The following is a 15948-nucleotide window of genomic DNA, read 5'->3' on the forward strand; positions in this document are numbered from 1 at the left end:
TCCCAGTGCTCCGTAATCCCTATATTCTTGGCTCTTGAGTGATGTGGGCCACTGTTTTGATGGTGTATATTGCTCTAGCGCTTGGGAAACTGTGGATTCTTCAGAAATTGGTCGAATCTAAAAAAAAAATTAAAAGGCAGCTTTTATGTGTTTCAGTGTCAGTCAGAGCGGAAATGAGATCTTGTCTAAGAGGGGCTCATGAATGTGCATGAATCTGAGAAAATACTCCAGTGTAAATTGAATAGGAAGTTTTAAAGTAATGCTATGCGTAAATTACAGTATTTGCCATGTGGTTTCTCAAATTTCCATTTATCAGTAAATATGTATAGAAGTATACACAGAGCGCACTTTGTTTTCACTGTGGTATAGCGACATCAGGGGCCAAATTTACGTAAAATGATAAGAGAGTGCTACTCACAGAATACTATGGGACAGTATAGTCACAATCTTGATGCAGCACAAATCAACTACAGCTAATGCAACACGACGTCTGTTTTGCCATAGCACGCAAGGCTTTGTTGTAGTAGGCAAGTCCTCGCTGCAAGTAGTTTCTTTCGCAAGCAGAATGTTTTTTATTCAGTAATCTAAACTCGGTGGTAAGTTGAAGTTTACTGAGCTTTGTGTTTCCTGTATCTGCTAGCACTGACCAAGTAGATGATGTGCTGCGATAGCTTGAGGTGGCATTGCTTTCTGTGCAGTACAGTAATATTCACCACAAGAACTTTGCATTCTTCAAGAGCATAGCTACGTTGAAAGCTGGAAGTATCTTCTTATTTGTCATGTATGTAACTAAGCTCGGAAAGAATTTGCTCCGGCTTGTTTCTTTTCTCTCGTGGAAGGTTGCCCCCTTTTGCCTGTCCTTCAGTTCTCCTTGGGCGGAAAGATGTGGGATGCGTGATGAGGGAGTTGAGCGATTCTTGTTCTTCTGCCGCCCGTTGCCATGTGCAGCGGGCAAAGGTGTGGAGGAGGCGGCGGAGAACCGCAACTACCTGGCGCTCCGCATGACGGAGGAGATCAACGAGATCATCCGCGTCCTCCAGCTCACCACCTACGACGAGGAGGAGTGGGACGCCGACAACCTCACCGTCATGAAGAAGGCTCAGGTGAGGGGGGGGAGGAAGGGCGTTGCTGCGCCCCTCGAGAACACCTTCAGAGTTTTCAACAGTGCCGTTCGATTTTAAGCTGAACTGAGCAACGTATTGTTCACTCCGATGTTTAAGTGTTCAGAATATTTGCACACCAGCATTAATGACCACTTGTTGGGCTTTTCTGCCAAGCAAAGTGTGGACCAAGACAGTTCTGACGTTAGAAGAAAATTTGTGAATTTATTCCGTAAATTTATTACGGAAGTTCCGTAAATTTATTGCTGAAAACTTCCGTAAATTTATTACGGAAGTTTTCTATCCATCATAAGGAACTTTATTTTTTTGTTGCTGCACTCTCGCTGTCAGAAATTTATTTGCAAGCACCATTGTAACATAGAATTAGTTGTATTTCAAAGGTGGCATCACAGCCTCCCTCTCTTGATGGCGAATACGTAGCGCCGTGCTAATGGGTGCACTGGATGGCATCCCCATATTCCACTGTACGAAGATCTTCTTTATCTTGGGGAACTTCGACAGCTCGCTCAGGTTTGTTCCTGGATTGTTCACCCACTGTTGCGCCTCGGTGGATAAGCCAGAGGCTTGAGGCAGCTGGAAGAATTTGTTGTCTTCGTCGTTTCCGTCAACAGTTGGTGGATTTTCAGTGGAAGATGCTTCCAGCGCACGGCACTCTTCCTTCAGAAGGTGCAGTGTTGCCGCTCTCCGCTCTTCTACCATCCAGGAGAGCTTGAACTTGGGATGGGCAGCCCCTGCCAGGGCAAGACTGGTATCCTCCAGGGCTTGAGAAAACCTGCGCTGACAGAGGTTACAGGAACAATGTACCGCACTGCTGGAAAGATTTTGCTTCGACGTACAAGTTATATATAAAAACGGACAATCTTTGGTACACACACATGTGCATCCCTGCGGGATTATGCGATGAGATGGAGCAGGATTTTGCTCACCACTTCGTGACTGCCTCCTGAAGGGTGCTCGCAAGGGGGGTGCAGTACTTTAGTGGCGGGAGGGACCGCTGGTAGCGCAGCAGGGAGTGAAGCGTTGGCTGTAGGACGCCCATGTACTTATATTGCTCGCCTTGCAAGATGTCCAGCACCTTTGCCACAGCGTACATTGCCTGGAAAAATAAAAAAAATACAATAAACGCACTGCTTAATGGTAACGAAGTAATCGAAATATACCTCGCAGTATTCGTCAATGAAGCGATACTCCTCTTGCTGCAATCGTGGCAACGAAAGTGCGTCGAATGTTGCGTCCACCCTTCCTTTCAAAACTTCATAGATGAACTTCACAGCGTTGAAGAAATAATTCTATCGTGTTGCGTTCGGCACTAGGAGCTGTCTTCCCAAGGCAGTCTTTATGGCTTCGGCTGCCTGCACAGATTGGGCTTGTTTTCTCCAAACAATTTTCAGTTTACAAAAAACCGTCCTCGCCATTTCGCTGCACTCCACGTTGGTGCAGGTATTTTCGGCATCTACTGAAGCGACGAGGTTCAAAGTGTGGGTGGCCCACCTCCTCTGCCGTGGCAAGTGGATCTTGTGAGATGAGTTATTCAAGCCACTGTGTAGCAGCTTTGTGATGCTTTTTGCGACGTCTTCACCATGTCCACTGGTTTCTCCAAAAATCCTGCGCCACAAGTGGAAATTCCCAACAAAAAAAACTTGGCACGAAAGCAGGAACTTGTGGTTGAACTTTTTTTATGCAGCATCAATACCATCTGGTGGGCCAGATGAATAAAGCCTATGAAATAAAAGCGCAAACCCCTAGGAAAAGAATATCAATAAGGACAAAGCTAGCGCTTAATAATGACATTTTAAGAAAGCTGTTGGTGAAAGACCACACGGGAGTGAAGGTTAATATCGATTTAAAAAATTGTGCACCCCTCCATCAACGACGACGATGGTTGAACGCAAAACTTTCTGTGGTGGATTCTTTTGTTTTGCCATCTGAGTTTTCCAAACTGCTTCGACCATGTCAAAATGGAGCAATCGGATAGACGCCGGCTTCATAACGCGGGGGACCCAGGTTTAATTCTGGCCCTGGGGAGCAATTTTTTTTTCCTTTCACCTCACCCGGCATTTTCGCGTTGCCGACGCCATCAGTGCCAGCACTAAAGCTTTGCTTTAAAAGAAACGATAAACTCGATGACCACCCTGGCAGACATACACCTGTAGTGCACTTTTAACAGAAGCAAGTACACAACACAATAATATGCTTTAAAACTGAAAATGTCCCAATAAAACACAATTTTGAGTCTTTTTCAAAAGGATGCTGAGTGACACAATGCGTGAATTTTGTGTGTTGCGCCTGCATCGCGTCTTGCCTTATCTTATCTCGGGTCTTTGTCTAGCAAAAAAACAATAAAATACCACTAGAACTATTTATTTAGGTTTCGTCGTCCATTGTACAGTTAGAAAATAAACCTAGGTATGCAAAAATTTAGTGCAATCCAAAGTTTCGCGTGAAACTCTCTCCAGTCAGCGAGGTTTCATAAGTGATGCATGCGAAACTCAATGGTTTATTGCGATCAGAAAGAAGCATTGCTGAAGTCACGTTTAACGTTTATACTGCAGCTTAATTTAGTTCCTTTTGAGAAGAAGTGAAATATTAAAATTTTCAAACTTCATTGCAGACAAGTAGATTTAAAACAGGAGCAGCCCTGTAACTTACATAAAGGCTTTCAGAAAGTTTGAACCGTTCTCCGTGATGACGCATGCCTTGAGCAGGATCTTGTACTCCACAAGTACTGCTACTGCATGGAGCGTTGTCGCGATGACGTCGTAGGTGTGGCGACCTGGGAGCCGTCGGCACGCGAGCGCTGCGGATCTTTTTACGGACTGTTCATCTATGAAGTGAACCGTCGCACCCAGACAGCTTCTATGGAAAATGAGGAGGAAAGAGAGAATAAGTAATATTACTACCTGCGACGTAAATCTAGTCAATTAGAAATAAAAAAAGGGATCTCCAAAAGTTCGCAACTGTCACGCAAATTGCGCGGATGAAAATATCCCAGCTGCATTGCCTTGAGGTGCTATTTAGCAATTTTGAAAGGCATTGCTAAATAATTTAGAATCCACCATGATTGGGTAGGAGGGTGAAGAATGCCATGGTACCTTACGTTTTCGTTAATGAACAACATTCAGGCCAGATCTGCTGCTCGCAAGCAACTGCGACTTCTTACACCATGAGGACTGAAAAGCTGTGCGTTGGCTGGGGGGGGGGGGGGGAGAGGGAGGGGGGGCGATTTAGTGCCAAATTTTATTGGGATGCATACGCAAGGAAACTTGCGCGAGTGGAAGATATTCAGATGGCGAGCGTGCAACCCACTTCCTGTTGTGCAAAAGAATAAAGGGCAGGGTTTTTTAATGTTTTATTGCCTAAATGTACCATTCGTACAGTAAAAACACAAGGTGGATATTTTACGCTTTTAGTCACATGCAGAAGTGTAGGGCACATAGCCGCATGCTAATAACTAGGTATCCAGCCGGTGCATATTTGTCCAGTGCCTTGTCTCTCCAAGGCCCGAGTAGTCCCTGCTGGTGAAATGGGCACAGGACACAGCCGGTAGCTGCTGTAGATCTGACGAGGTGGTAAATGAGCCAGGTCCTGCCTTCTCGCATACTGGAGCCAAACGCGAGATCTCGAACATCAACATGCACGTGTGTAGTAGTTGGGTTAGAATGAATACTAGCTTTATTTCTTATTTCAGCCACACATAGATAGTTTTGAGTATAGATGAACGTTATCTGATATATTGTGAATCTTTCTTAATTTGATCTTGCTATGTGACGGCTTGTGACAGCACCAATTGGGAAGGCAAATTTAATTTAAAATCTACCGTTGTTATTAAGAGACGCGGATACACGTTTCTATTTGCGCGATCATAATGTTCGGTGGCAACGACCCACCTTTGCTCTTAATCCAAAATATATATCGGCAGACAAAAGCAGCCATCCCACACCAGGATTCATGCATATATACTATCGTGCACTGCGTATTCTTCTGGTATTTCTCAGGCCCTGCAGTAAACCTGTAATAAAAACCTTATTGAAAAACCTGTAATAAATTACTAGCACAGGTTAAGCCTGCATAGTCTAATGATTTATCGGCTTATTGCTGTAACTGCGTTTCTTGTGAGTATATGTAAATGTACTTTAAAACTGGAACTCCAAGCATGGAATTGGAGTGTAAATTATAAATTATAAGTATTGTATAGTTACTATAATTAGGCTAATTATTATAAGCACATACAGTTTTTGCTTTGTATATTTATTGGTACAAATTCCTTCTGCTATAAGCCGTGCATTCACATTAAGCCAAAACGCAAAGCACACAATTGAAACGCAATAAATTTTGATAGTGTCTGTCTAAACTCACATGTGTAAATAATTTATGCAGTCACTAAATTAACATAGTGCTAACAACACATGCTATGAACCTATGGACCCTCCCTCTGAGCCAAAAGTCTATGAGATGCCTTCCTCCAGCTGTGGACATAGATAGGCTGATAATAATAACGGTAATAATAATAATAACAACAGCCATGACATTGAACAACAACAACAACAACAAAACGCATGCTTTGAAAACAACTTCGATGTAGCCAATCAAAAGGTAATAAAAAGAGTGCGGATAATCTCACACTGTTCTATTAGTTATTGTATATGTTGCTACAAATACGTTTTGCTGCATACCGTGCATTCACTTGCGCCAAAATGCGGAACACGCGATCGAAACGCATTAAATTAAAAATGCATGTATAAACAAACGTGTGTACCTAAGGTAGTCATTGGATTAATGGCCGAATGCTCTGCCGCGCATGTCATCTACAATTCAAGACGCAAAGGAGACAAACGGAATGTAATAAATGAATAATACACGTGTATGCTCAATTGAATTATGAAGCTAATGCTGCGACTGCATCCTGCTATGTCGTGCAAGCGTAGAAAAACAAAGCGAATAACACGCAGATCGTACCTTTCGTCCACCGGGATCCGAAAGAATTTTATGCCAGCGTGGCGTGAAGAATTTTAACACCACTCACTATAGAACGGTTTGTGATGACGGCGCTAATCCATTCATGTGTCTGTTTGTATAAAACACACTTTACAGTAGTAAAAACAGCCTATAAAACACCGTAGACCGTAGCATACCTGTGCGCGTGACAAGAAACGCCCCTTTACAGGGGTGCGAGGTAGAAAAATGTAGGTTCCCGTTTTCCACTCCGGGTGGCGCTAATATTTTCACAATCTCGAACTGCAACTTTCAGGTTCACTTGCATAATATAAACTCCAGAGTTGATAAATGACCTGGTAATAAATATGAAACGCAACAGCAACGTTCATTTACGCTCGTATGTAGTACAGCCCCCAAACATTAGGATCGCTGCATTCGCAGGACAGAAAAATGGCAAAGTTTCATCCCCCTGTCACTGCCACGACTGCGAGGAGTGGGCTATGCCCGTGCCCGTGCAAGCTGCCTCTTTATTATCATCAACATTCGTATCACTCAGAATCGTATCGTCAAGATTCCACTGTACATCCATCGCTTAACTAGTTCAAATTCGTTGTGAAGAATATACTTTTCACATGTTTTCTGGCATGTATTTCTCGTCTTTAACAAAGAATAATTATATGTACCTAGTCAATTGAAATAACTGTAGCTTCATGTTTTTGAGCTCCAAAACATACTTTGAAAATATGCAAAGTTTTCGCCTAATGCTTTCTAATTCAGAGCCGAATCAAATATTGCAAAACTTTAAATATTCGCACATCGCTAGTTAGAACAAAAGGAAGAACATACAAACGCTTCTTTGCATTCCAGAATGCCATATCGGGTAAGATCCAGTCTGCGCATGACTGGCTGGAGGACCCGACCGCGGTGACCGGCGGTGTGGGCGAGAAGTCGCTGCGCCACATTCTCGAGTACGCCAAGCGGGTGGCCGACCGGTCTCTGCCGGCCGACGGCGACGCCATCCGGAAGCTGTGTGGGGACCTCGAGTCCATGACCAACGCCCTGTGTGAACTCCGCCAGGAAGGCAAGGTGAGCCATGCATGGACTTTCTCTAGCTGCTGGAAGCCGTCTTAAAGGAGCCATGAAGAGAAAATACAACTTCGTTTAATTTGAAAGAACTAGGATTCAGTATCTCACTCTGCTCCATTACAGCCACAAAAGATGTTTCTTTAACGAAAAAAAAAGAAAGAAGCATTTAAAAACTTTCAAATTTTTCGCCACAGTGACGTGTTATGAGCAAGAATGACGTCATACGGGCCAACAATAAGACATAATTTTCAGTGCCCTAACAGCACGTTAGCATTCAAGTGATGCGGTCAAATGGAACTAAAGGTCCCATTACAGACGTCCAGTCATGTGTAGTCGCGACAGGTCAGTTAGGCGGCCGCCAATCACACAAACAAGGTTCCGTGACGTCATAGAAAAGTTGCGGGAAAGTGGCTAGGGGGTCGCGACTGCTTCACACGTTTTCTTTAATATCTCCATTATTTGTTTCGAAGATTGCGATGATATTGGCATCATTGTTATCGGGACTAAGCAGTCTTTCTAATAAACCCAACTTGTATTTTGTCTTCATAGCTCCTTTAAGCCCTCCTACACGAGTGTTTGAAAGGACATTTCAGTAAATAGGCCTTCGAAATTTCGAATGCCTCTCGAACTGGAAGGAGTTCAGCCGATCTATACACGGCAGTATTGTAAGGCAGTTGAAAGTTTCCATGTTCACCCACCGTGTTTTGTTGCCGCTGCTGCTGCGCAGTTTCATTCTTGTACCTCGACAGAAAAGCTAATTTTAGAGTTCAACTGGGCTAAAAAAAAACACGATCGTGAGTGATACGCATACAAAACGTGCAAAATTAGTACGGGCAGTATGGTTTCCATAGGCTGTTTGTTTTTTCTTTTTTTGCACTGCCGGCTTTGATGGCAGTAAATTACCGTGCAACAGTAAGTTGAGCTATTGGTTACAGGAACAAGGGAAAATTACTAAGAGTGTACTCTTTGAAAAGCACGGGCTGTGGTGTGTGCGGCTCATTTTCACGAGCAAAAAACAACAGCCCGGCCATTGCCTGGAGAAATAGCGACAAAGAGTGGGGAGAGAGCCCGTACGTCGCCGTTGCTTGCTCGCTCCGCAGTCGGGTGCCTCGCCGACTCGTATCATCTGCCTGGCCGTGCAAGTGCGTTCGTAACAGCCAAAAATTTTCCCATTGCAAACAATGCAATCTCGCCAGGAGTTCTTATAAATTTGTACCATCCCGAAATCCGTATCACCCAGAATCGTATCATCGAGTTTCCACTGTATTTCAGTGCACATTAAGGACCCCAAGGTGGTTGAACTCAATTCTGAGTGCTCCACTAAGGTGTGCCTCATAGCGGAAGTGTAGCCTCAGAGCGTAGGACTAAATTTTGGATCAAACATGAGTATGCAGTGCCACCACAGTGTGATGAACAGCGCGCTAACACCTACAGCGTCGCTACCACCGTGATGATCAAGATGGCGGGGCTTCATCGCAGTGCTGGTCTGTGTTGGCTCCTTGTCGCAGGGCGCGTCGCCGCAGGCGCAGTCACTGGCGCGCGGAGTGGGTCTGAAGCTGCGCGAGCTGAACAACCTGGTGAGCCAGGCCATCACCAACGTGGAACGCAGCGGCATCCAGCAGCTGGCACACACCGTCGGAGGTCGCGTGGAGCAGGCGCTGAAGTGGCTCGTCAACCCCGGCGTCTCGGACCGCGGACTCGGTGGGTCCGCATCGACTGCGAGCACCTTTCCCTGGACAAACGATACCTAAATTTTAACAGCAGGGCTGTTTAAGCTTAACCTTGGTCCGTTGGCATTCGCAAAAAAAAAAAAAAAGAAAGAAACCCAAGAAAAAAATGAAGGAAGCTCACACTAACGCGTAAGACTCTAAGGTAGCGAAGCTGTACGCAACCCTCATGACCATCACGACGGTTTAAGTCCACGATTGCAGCCGATTAGCTTCTTCGCGCTGCCGCAACGACCTTTACTCCATCAGTATTGCTGTAATGTGAGCTGCCTTCATTTATTTGGAAGTGATAATCACTGGACACCACCTTGGAGGGGCAAACGCTGTGACGTGTCTTTCTCGTTCAGAGCAAGTGTTGCCACGATTATGATGAACGATGGAGTTTCTTTTTTCTTTTGGCGAATTTTGGCTAACTTCTGTAAGTGGGTTTTGTTGGCTTGACAAATGTGCGCCGGGGACGCTGGGCTCGTCACTGGGCTCGTGACGAGCGCTGGGCTCATCACCAGCGCTCGGCATTTTTTTTTTTTTTTTTTGTAAACTGCCAGGCAGTCGCCGCAAGGCACGCTTTCACGTGCGCACTAGGCATTTTGTTGGTATTTTTAACTACGGACAGGAGAAATTACGATTCGCTGAACTTTTCCATTGTGTGCCACTCGGCACTAGGAGTGTGCGAATGCTGAATAGTAACTTTCAACTCGAATACCGAATCTAATTTGGAAAAAAAAGCCGAATATCGAATCGAATATCGAGTATCTTTTTTTTTTTTTTGCAGGCATTGATTTTTCATAGCTTTTTTGTGCAACAGCACATGCTACTTCGCATGTTCGGGAGACATGACGTTCTTTTTCAAACCCGGAGAACACACTTTCAACTCGCGTCGGCGGTACTCCAGGAATCTGGAGTGGACACGATACGCATAAAAAAAGAAAAGAAAACTTGCACTGGAGTTGCTGTACTGCAATCATAGGCGACGACGACACAGCGCGCCTCGTTAGAAGCGAGCACTTTGGAGGCATGAACAATAGGATGCGAAAACATAGCACAACCACAATTATAGACCACGATAAGGCACCTCTTCGGAAGCATATGGGCGGCGTGCAGCGTGAACAGTGCGTAGCGGTAGGAAAGCTCGCGCTACAGTCTCTGTAGACAAGCCCGCACTATCCACTGTGGTCTAAATAACAAGTAAACACGCAGTAACCATACACAAACTGCATTAGAAACAGCCAGAACCGCTTTTGATTTCAAATTAAAGGAAGCGCTGTCAAAACGGCAGTGGACTTTACCGAAGCTGCCCTAACATGTAAGCATCCGGTCACAGAATTCAAAATGGTGGCCAGAGTCGACGGCGACGGCTCGAAAAAAAGATCGTATCGACGCAATCGCAGATTACTTTGTGCAGCCAGATAAAATGTACAGCCACCGCAAGGCACGCTCGTTGAAAGTGCAAGTAGGATAAAACTTGCCGAGCAGACGGTGTAGCAGCAGTGCGTTAGCGTGTGTCGACGTCTCTTGCTTTCGCAAAGCCAGGGAACATTCGGAAACTCCACTCAACTATTTGAAAAATTGAATAGTAGATATTTGATTCGCGAATCGAATTATTTGCGGCAATACTGTTTGATTTGTATTCGAATGTTCGAGTATTCCCACTCCCCTACCCTGCCCGACCTTCACCCAGCCGCATAGACGGAGCCAAGCCTGACCTACCTATGACGTCATCGTGTGCGCCGCCGCCGCTCAACCTTTCAGAACACTCTGCCCAGCATTAGTGGTGTGATCTATCGTGCTGTTCTCCTTGCCAGTTCACGTGAGTTCGCACCTGAAGTGGGAAGCACCGACGCCCAGTTCGCGCTTTAGACGCCGAGTTGATGAAGCTGGTTACCGCAAGTTCTAGCGGTAACACGTTCCACTTTGGGAGAGATCTGAAATGCGGCGGATGAAACGATCCGAACCTGCCAGTCATGAAGAACTTTCAGCGACAAGTTCGGCAATAAACGTAAGGTGCAACAGCTGGGCCTTTGACATAGGGAGAGCGGCCGCCGGCTCTGCTGCTTCTGCAGCCCTGAACCACTAGTGCTAGCTGCGCCAGTTTCTTTTTTTCTTCCAAAACACACTCGCACTGAAAACACAAGAATACTAAATATGTGTTCCGTGGAAGAAATTTTATGCCTGATATAAACATATCAGAAAGAGTTGATTCCTAAATTGGGGCAAGTGGATGATAAGAAACATGCACGATGGGTGAACTGGCTTCTTGAGTGCTGCATTGGCAGTGCCTGCTTATCAAGAGAGCTTTATCTCACTGCCTAGGAGTTCAGAGATAAGTTTATCCTTTTTCCTATGTTCTGTTTAGACAAAAAGCAAGCATTACGCGGTGGGAAAAAAAGAAAGAAACTTTACACATCATTCGATTAGAAAACCGCGGAGTTGGGGACTGTGTCAGTACAGAGCTGGGCTTTCTTATCTAGAGTGCGTTGACCGGGACAGCTCGAGTGTGGTCACGATATCAGGATCTCGGTACAGTGAAGTTGGCCCAATGCCAAGCAGCTGATCACCTTCACCTTGCCTTTTTACCCGCACATCACTGTTGCGTTGCGGGATAGCCTGCCGCCGCTAGCGGAGCAAGCTGGAGTCTGTTGGAAGCAGTTGATCAGAGGCACTCAAAGTACGATACACCCACTGCCCACCAAGGTGAAACCTGTCAGAAAAATATCTTCTTTTGGGCATTCTTAGTGGGAAATTTCTTGTTTTGAATGTGGCATGGTTTTATTTTGTACCCCAGTTTGTCGAAACAACCATTCCTTCGCGTTTTTGAACTTCGAAATACACACTTTACAGCTTTTCAACGTGTTTGAATAGCGCTATTCGATTCAGAGCCGGACCGAGTAGTGCATTATTCGCTTCAGTATTAAAACGTTTCAAATATTTGTGTGCCGTTGAAAATGGACCACAAAGTGTGACCTTTGCATAGAGTTTGAGCATGAAAAGAAAAGCCATTTGCCTGAGAAAAAAAAATTGGGGGGGGGTAGCTCATTTATGTGTTGCAGCCCCTTGCATAGGCACCGATTGCTCGTATAAGTCCAGATGCTGCTCAATAGTTTGGAGCTGCGCTCAGCCTTGGTGCGACGAGTGAACACAAAGCCTCGTCCAGTGTCATCTTTGGCGCCTCTGATCTCTGCGGGTTGTTTCCGTGCTTTGCAGGGGAGCACGCCATCCAGTTGACGGTGGAGGAAGGGCGCCGCACGGCCGAGAGCTGCCCGATGCCGCAGCGGGCAGAGATCGTGCAGCTGTGCAACGAGATCGACTCGCTCACTCGCAAGCTCAAGGACCTCTGCCGACGGGGGCAGGTACGCGCCGTCCACGTTTCTGTGTCAATTTTAGAATTAACACAATACTGTGTATCAGCAAAAAAGGAATACCCAGACGTGGATTGCAAACTCGGCAAAAAGGAAGAGGCAGTCTGGCACAAGTTACAGGTTGGAACCTACCCAAATTGGCTGCTACTTAGTAAACTCTGCCCAGGTCAATTTGAACGTAAATGCAAACGTTGCGAAAGCCTGGTGAGGTATCAGACGGCACATGCACTTGGGCCCCCCCCTTCGGGATTGATACTGAATAAAAGTTTTTAAAATAAATAAAAACAAGACCCAAGGCCATGGCTCTGCTAAGGATGCTTTTTAATAATCTGTTCTTTCTCCAGTAGCTCATGATGGTGATCATTCCCCCCTTGGCACGCCGTCTTTTCCCTTTTTCTTCACACACGGTTCTAGTTTGATGAGTGCATAGGAGGTGACGCTTGTGTTTTGGTTTGTGAGGGCGCAAGTGTTGGAAAAAATAATTAAAAATCTATTAGTGGATCTTTAGGAAAAGCCTGAGCGTCTCGTCCCCCTCTCTCGTGAAGGGGTATGGTGGGGAGAAGTCGCTCCCACAAGCATTGGCAGTGAGCATTTATGATTAGCCTATATCCATTGGCAAACGCTGGCAAGGTACTGGGGGAGAGGCTAGTGCGAAAACAGTACAGTCAAGCCCGGTTATATTGAACTCAAAAAAACACCCATCAGTTCGATATAGGGGATAATTCGATATAAGCAAGCTAAGGAATTGGACGTCATAAGAGCGCACAGCATTTGTAAAAACACTTTATTGATGAAACTGCCTTACTTTCGCACGACATAGTCCTGCATCTTTTGGTTGAACAACCTTGGTACCCGAGACAGCACCCACTTTTCTCTACATTGTCTAAAGGATTGCAGCAGCTGAGGTGGCAAACTTTCATATTTTCGAAGAAGTGCCAGACTAGTGCGTTGCACCAATCACTTTGGAGGTTGTGGGCAGAGGATCGTCTTTGTTTTCTTCGTTGCGCCTGCTTTCACTTGTGCTCGGTACGATGTTGGCAATGTAGTCTTCCAAATTCTCCCGTGGTCGTGACGCCATCATCCCCACTCACAAACTCGCCAACCGTTGATCTGGCAACAGCGTCCGGAAATTCCGGCAACTCGCTCCACTCTTCGGCAACGCCGGCAGTGGCTTATAATTGCACTCCTCAGGATTTTCAGTTATCACCAGCATGCACAAGCCGGAAGATTTGAAGCAATTTCAGGTGGTTTCTTTACTAACCTCTGCCCAGAACCTATTTTGACAAGGTGTTCTCAGGAATGTTGTTCCTGACAGAACGTCCGACTTCTCACCAAGTTCGACTCGATCTACGATTGGCAGCCTCACGGCAAAAGCCAAATTTGGCCACTTTTAGCTAGCTAGAGCCACTAAATATGCCTTTATTTGGTGACACTAGCACTAGCCACCGCAGCTACACTTCTGAAAAAGCCCACAAAGCGGGAACGACGCAAACACAAAGAATAAAGAAAATCATGACAAAGCACTGGGAATCGTTCTTATCGTAAATCACCCGTGGCATTGCCCACTCGCGCATGTAAATGAGTGACAATGCGTGTCTACAGTATATACAATTCAAATCCAATCCAATCCAATGCAAAGCAATGCAATGTAATGCAATGCAATGCTCCTCGTGCATGCGCAACACTATGTACACGGACGCAAATGGACAAGCCATGGACAAAGCGAGCTCCTAACGTGCTTCGCCCCTAAACAAGCATGGCAGGTGGGCAGGGATCATTTTTTGTAAGAGGGGGGGGTCGACGGCTCGCCCTAATCGATGCGATGGTGTGGCCATGATGGGGAGTGTGAGGTGAGGGAGAAGAAAGAGTCGCCCGCTGCCCATGAGCAACCGGGCTAAACCACTTTGAGGGGCGTGCCGGCAGAACTTCTCCTCCGCCCCGAGGCAAAGCCAGCTTGTGGGGGGGCACTTCTGCGGCATTTGGTGTTCGATATATAGGTCGTTGCTGGTATTTTTGTTCAATGTAAGCGTACTTTTAGATGCGACTGCATCTCATTCACTCGCCTTGTCCCTCCATACGGCGTTGTTGTTGTCTGTCCACACCCCTCTCCTGTCCGATAGCGAACACTCTCTCGTGAAGGTCATTGGATTGGATTGGATTTGGATTGGATTGGAATAAAGTGGATTGTGTTGGATTGTGTTGCGTCATAGCCGCGCCACGTTGCATCATAGCCGCGGCAGGGGGTTCACGGCACGTTTCACGCGATGGGAGAATCAACCTAACGGAAACAACAACGGAACCCCCTATGCATCGCATCTACACAGGGGTTCCCGCGAGGGGAGGTGGGAGTAATTTTTGCTGTACGTATATTCTTATTGTAAATGTACCGTGTCCAGAAATAGTTTGATATAAAGGATAGTTCAATGTAAACGGGTTCGATATATAGTCGGGATTGACTGTAGAACCTCAGTGTAACAAAGTCAGAAACATGCGTGATTTACTGCGTTGCATTGAAATTTGCGGTTGATGTCAAGCATGAACTCCATGAGGCGTTTCCTGCTTGCACCCACCACAGTGGCTATGACGTGCTGCTGAGCCTAAGGATCCCACCGCAGTGGCTGCTTTTCTGATGGAGGTAAAAAGCGAATACACCCTTGTGTGTCGAGATTTCGGCACACGTTCAAGATCCCCAGGTGGTCTGAAGGACTCCGAAGGGGCCTCGTAGACCCAGGTGCAGCTTCTGCGAATTCAACCCCGTAATCTATAACCAATTATTATCCTGAATGCTCACAATATTCATGATTTACTGTGTTGTGTTGAAATTCGCCTGTTAAGCGCAAACCACACGAGGCGTTTCCTGCAAATGGCTGTATGCTTCGAAAAGATGTGAGTGGCAGTGTTTTGCCATGCCCAGAGGACAGGACCAGAACCAGCAGTAGAAAAATGGTTGAAAAGTGAATTGAACGAACATAGGGTGTTTAAAGAGGATCATCATCATCATCCTATCTGATTTTAATGATGTGCTATATAATTATTGCTTCCACGGTGTAACGTTATACGCTGATGGGTTAATACATAAAAAAAAAAATGCAGCGATGTATAAGCACACAACCATTGGAAAAGGCGCGATTGTGAACTGGAGTCAAAATTCATTCTAGTTTACTTGGCTTTGAAAATTTCAAACATTATTGACCTGTTTGTCAGTCTGAAACAATTCTGCTGAGTAATGGTGTACTCTGTGGACCCTCATATTTTGACTTGATGATCTTGGCGTCTTGACACTGTTGCAGGGCAACTCCCCTGAGGCTCAACAGACAGCGCGACTGATCTCTTCCAAGCTGCTCGAACTGAAGCACAAGATCCAGAAAGCCCTCGTCAACAGGGTAATGAGCGCTTGTTATTGATTGAACGTCCTCTTGACTGCTGATCCGCATTAATTATCTGTGGATCACAAGTGACAAGTGTGTAGAAGCGGTGTTTGTGGTTGTAAAGATTGTAAGCCTCTCACTTGCCACACAGCGCATGCTGATTGGACACCGAAGAAGCGCCGGTAAAAGGAGCAATCGCGTGCTTGCTGAGGCGGTGGCGCCCTCTCTTGCATTGAATCGGATTTAAGCAATTAAATGAGAGACAGACTGGCCGTAAGTTGTCTTCGTGTCACACGCAGCAGCAATGCTTTACGGGAGAAAACCCGGCGTTTGAAACCAATTTCGAGACGGAATT

At 45.8% G+C, this 15948-nt stretch overlaps 1 protein-coding gene and 1 pseudogene across 7 annotated transcripts in view; one reads left to right on the plus strand and one right to left on the minus strand.

The window, feature by feature from the left end:
• Positions 1-15948, plus strand: part of Vinc (vinculin) — a 78153-nt gene that overhangs the window by 20877 nt on the left and 41328 nt on the right. For all 7 annotated transcript variants that reach the window (XM_077693196.1, XM_077693198.1, XM_077693199.1 and 4 more), the window contains 5 exons: positions 949-1103; positions 6924-7142; positions 8651-8843; positions 12071-12216; positions 15516-15608. In XM_077693196.1, the coding sequence (XP_077549322.1) occupies positions 949-1103; positions 6924-7142; positions 8651-8843; positions 12071-12216; positions 15516-15608 (806 nt within the window). The remainder of the gene's footprint in view (positions 1-948; positions 1104-6923; positions 7143-8650; positions 8844-12070; positions 12217-15515; positions 15609-15948) is intronic.
• On the minus strand, positions 1456-2882 carry LOC144161940 (uncharacterized; annotated as a pseudogene).

Source organism: Haemaphysalis longicornis, unplaced genomic scaffold, assembly GCF_048455015.1.
Source record: "Haemaphysalis longicornis isolate Haplotype H1 unplaced genomic scaffold, Haemaphysalis longicornis Haplotype H1 scaffold_12, whole genome shotgun sequence".
NCBI classification, from domain to species: Eukaryota; Metazoa; Arthropoda; class Arachnida; order Ixodida; family Ixodidae; genus Haemaphysalis; species Haemaphysalis longicornis.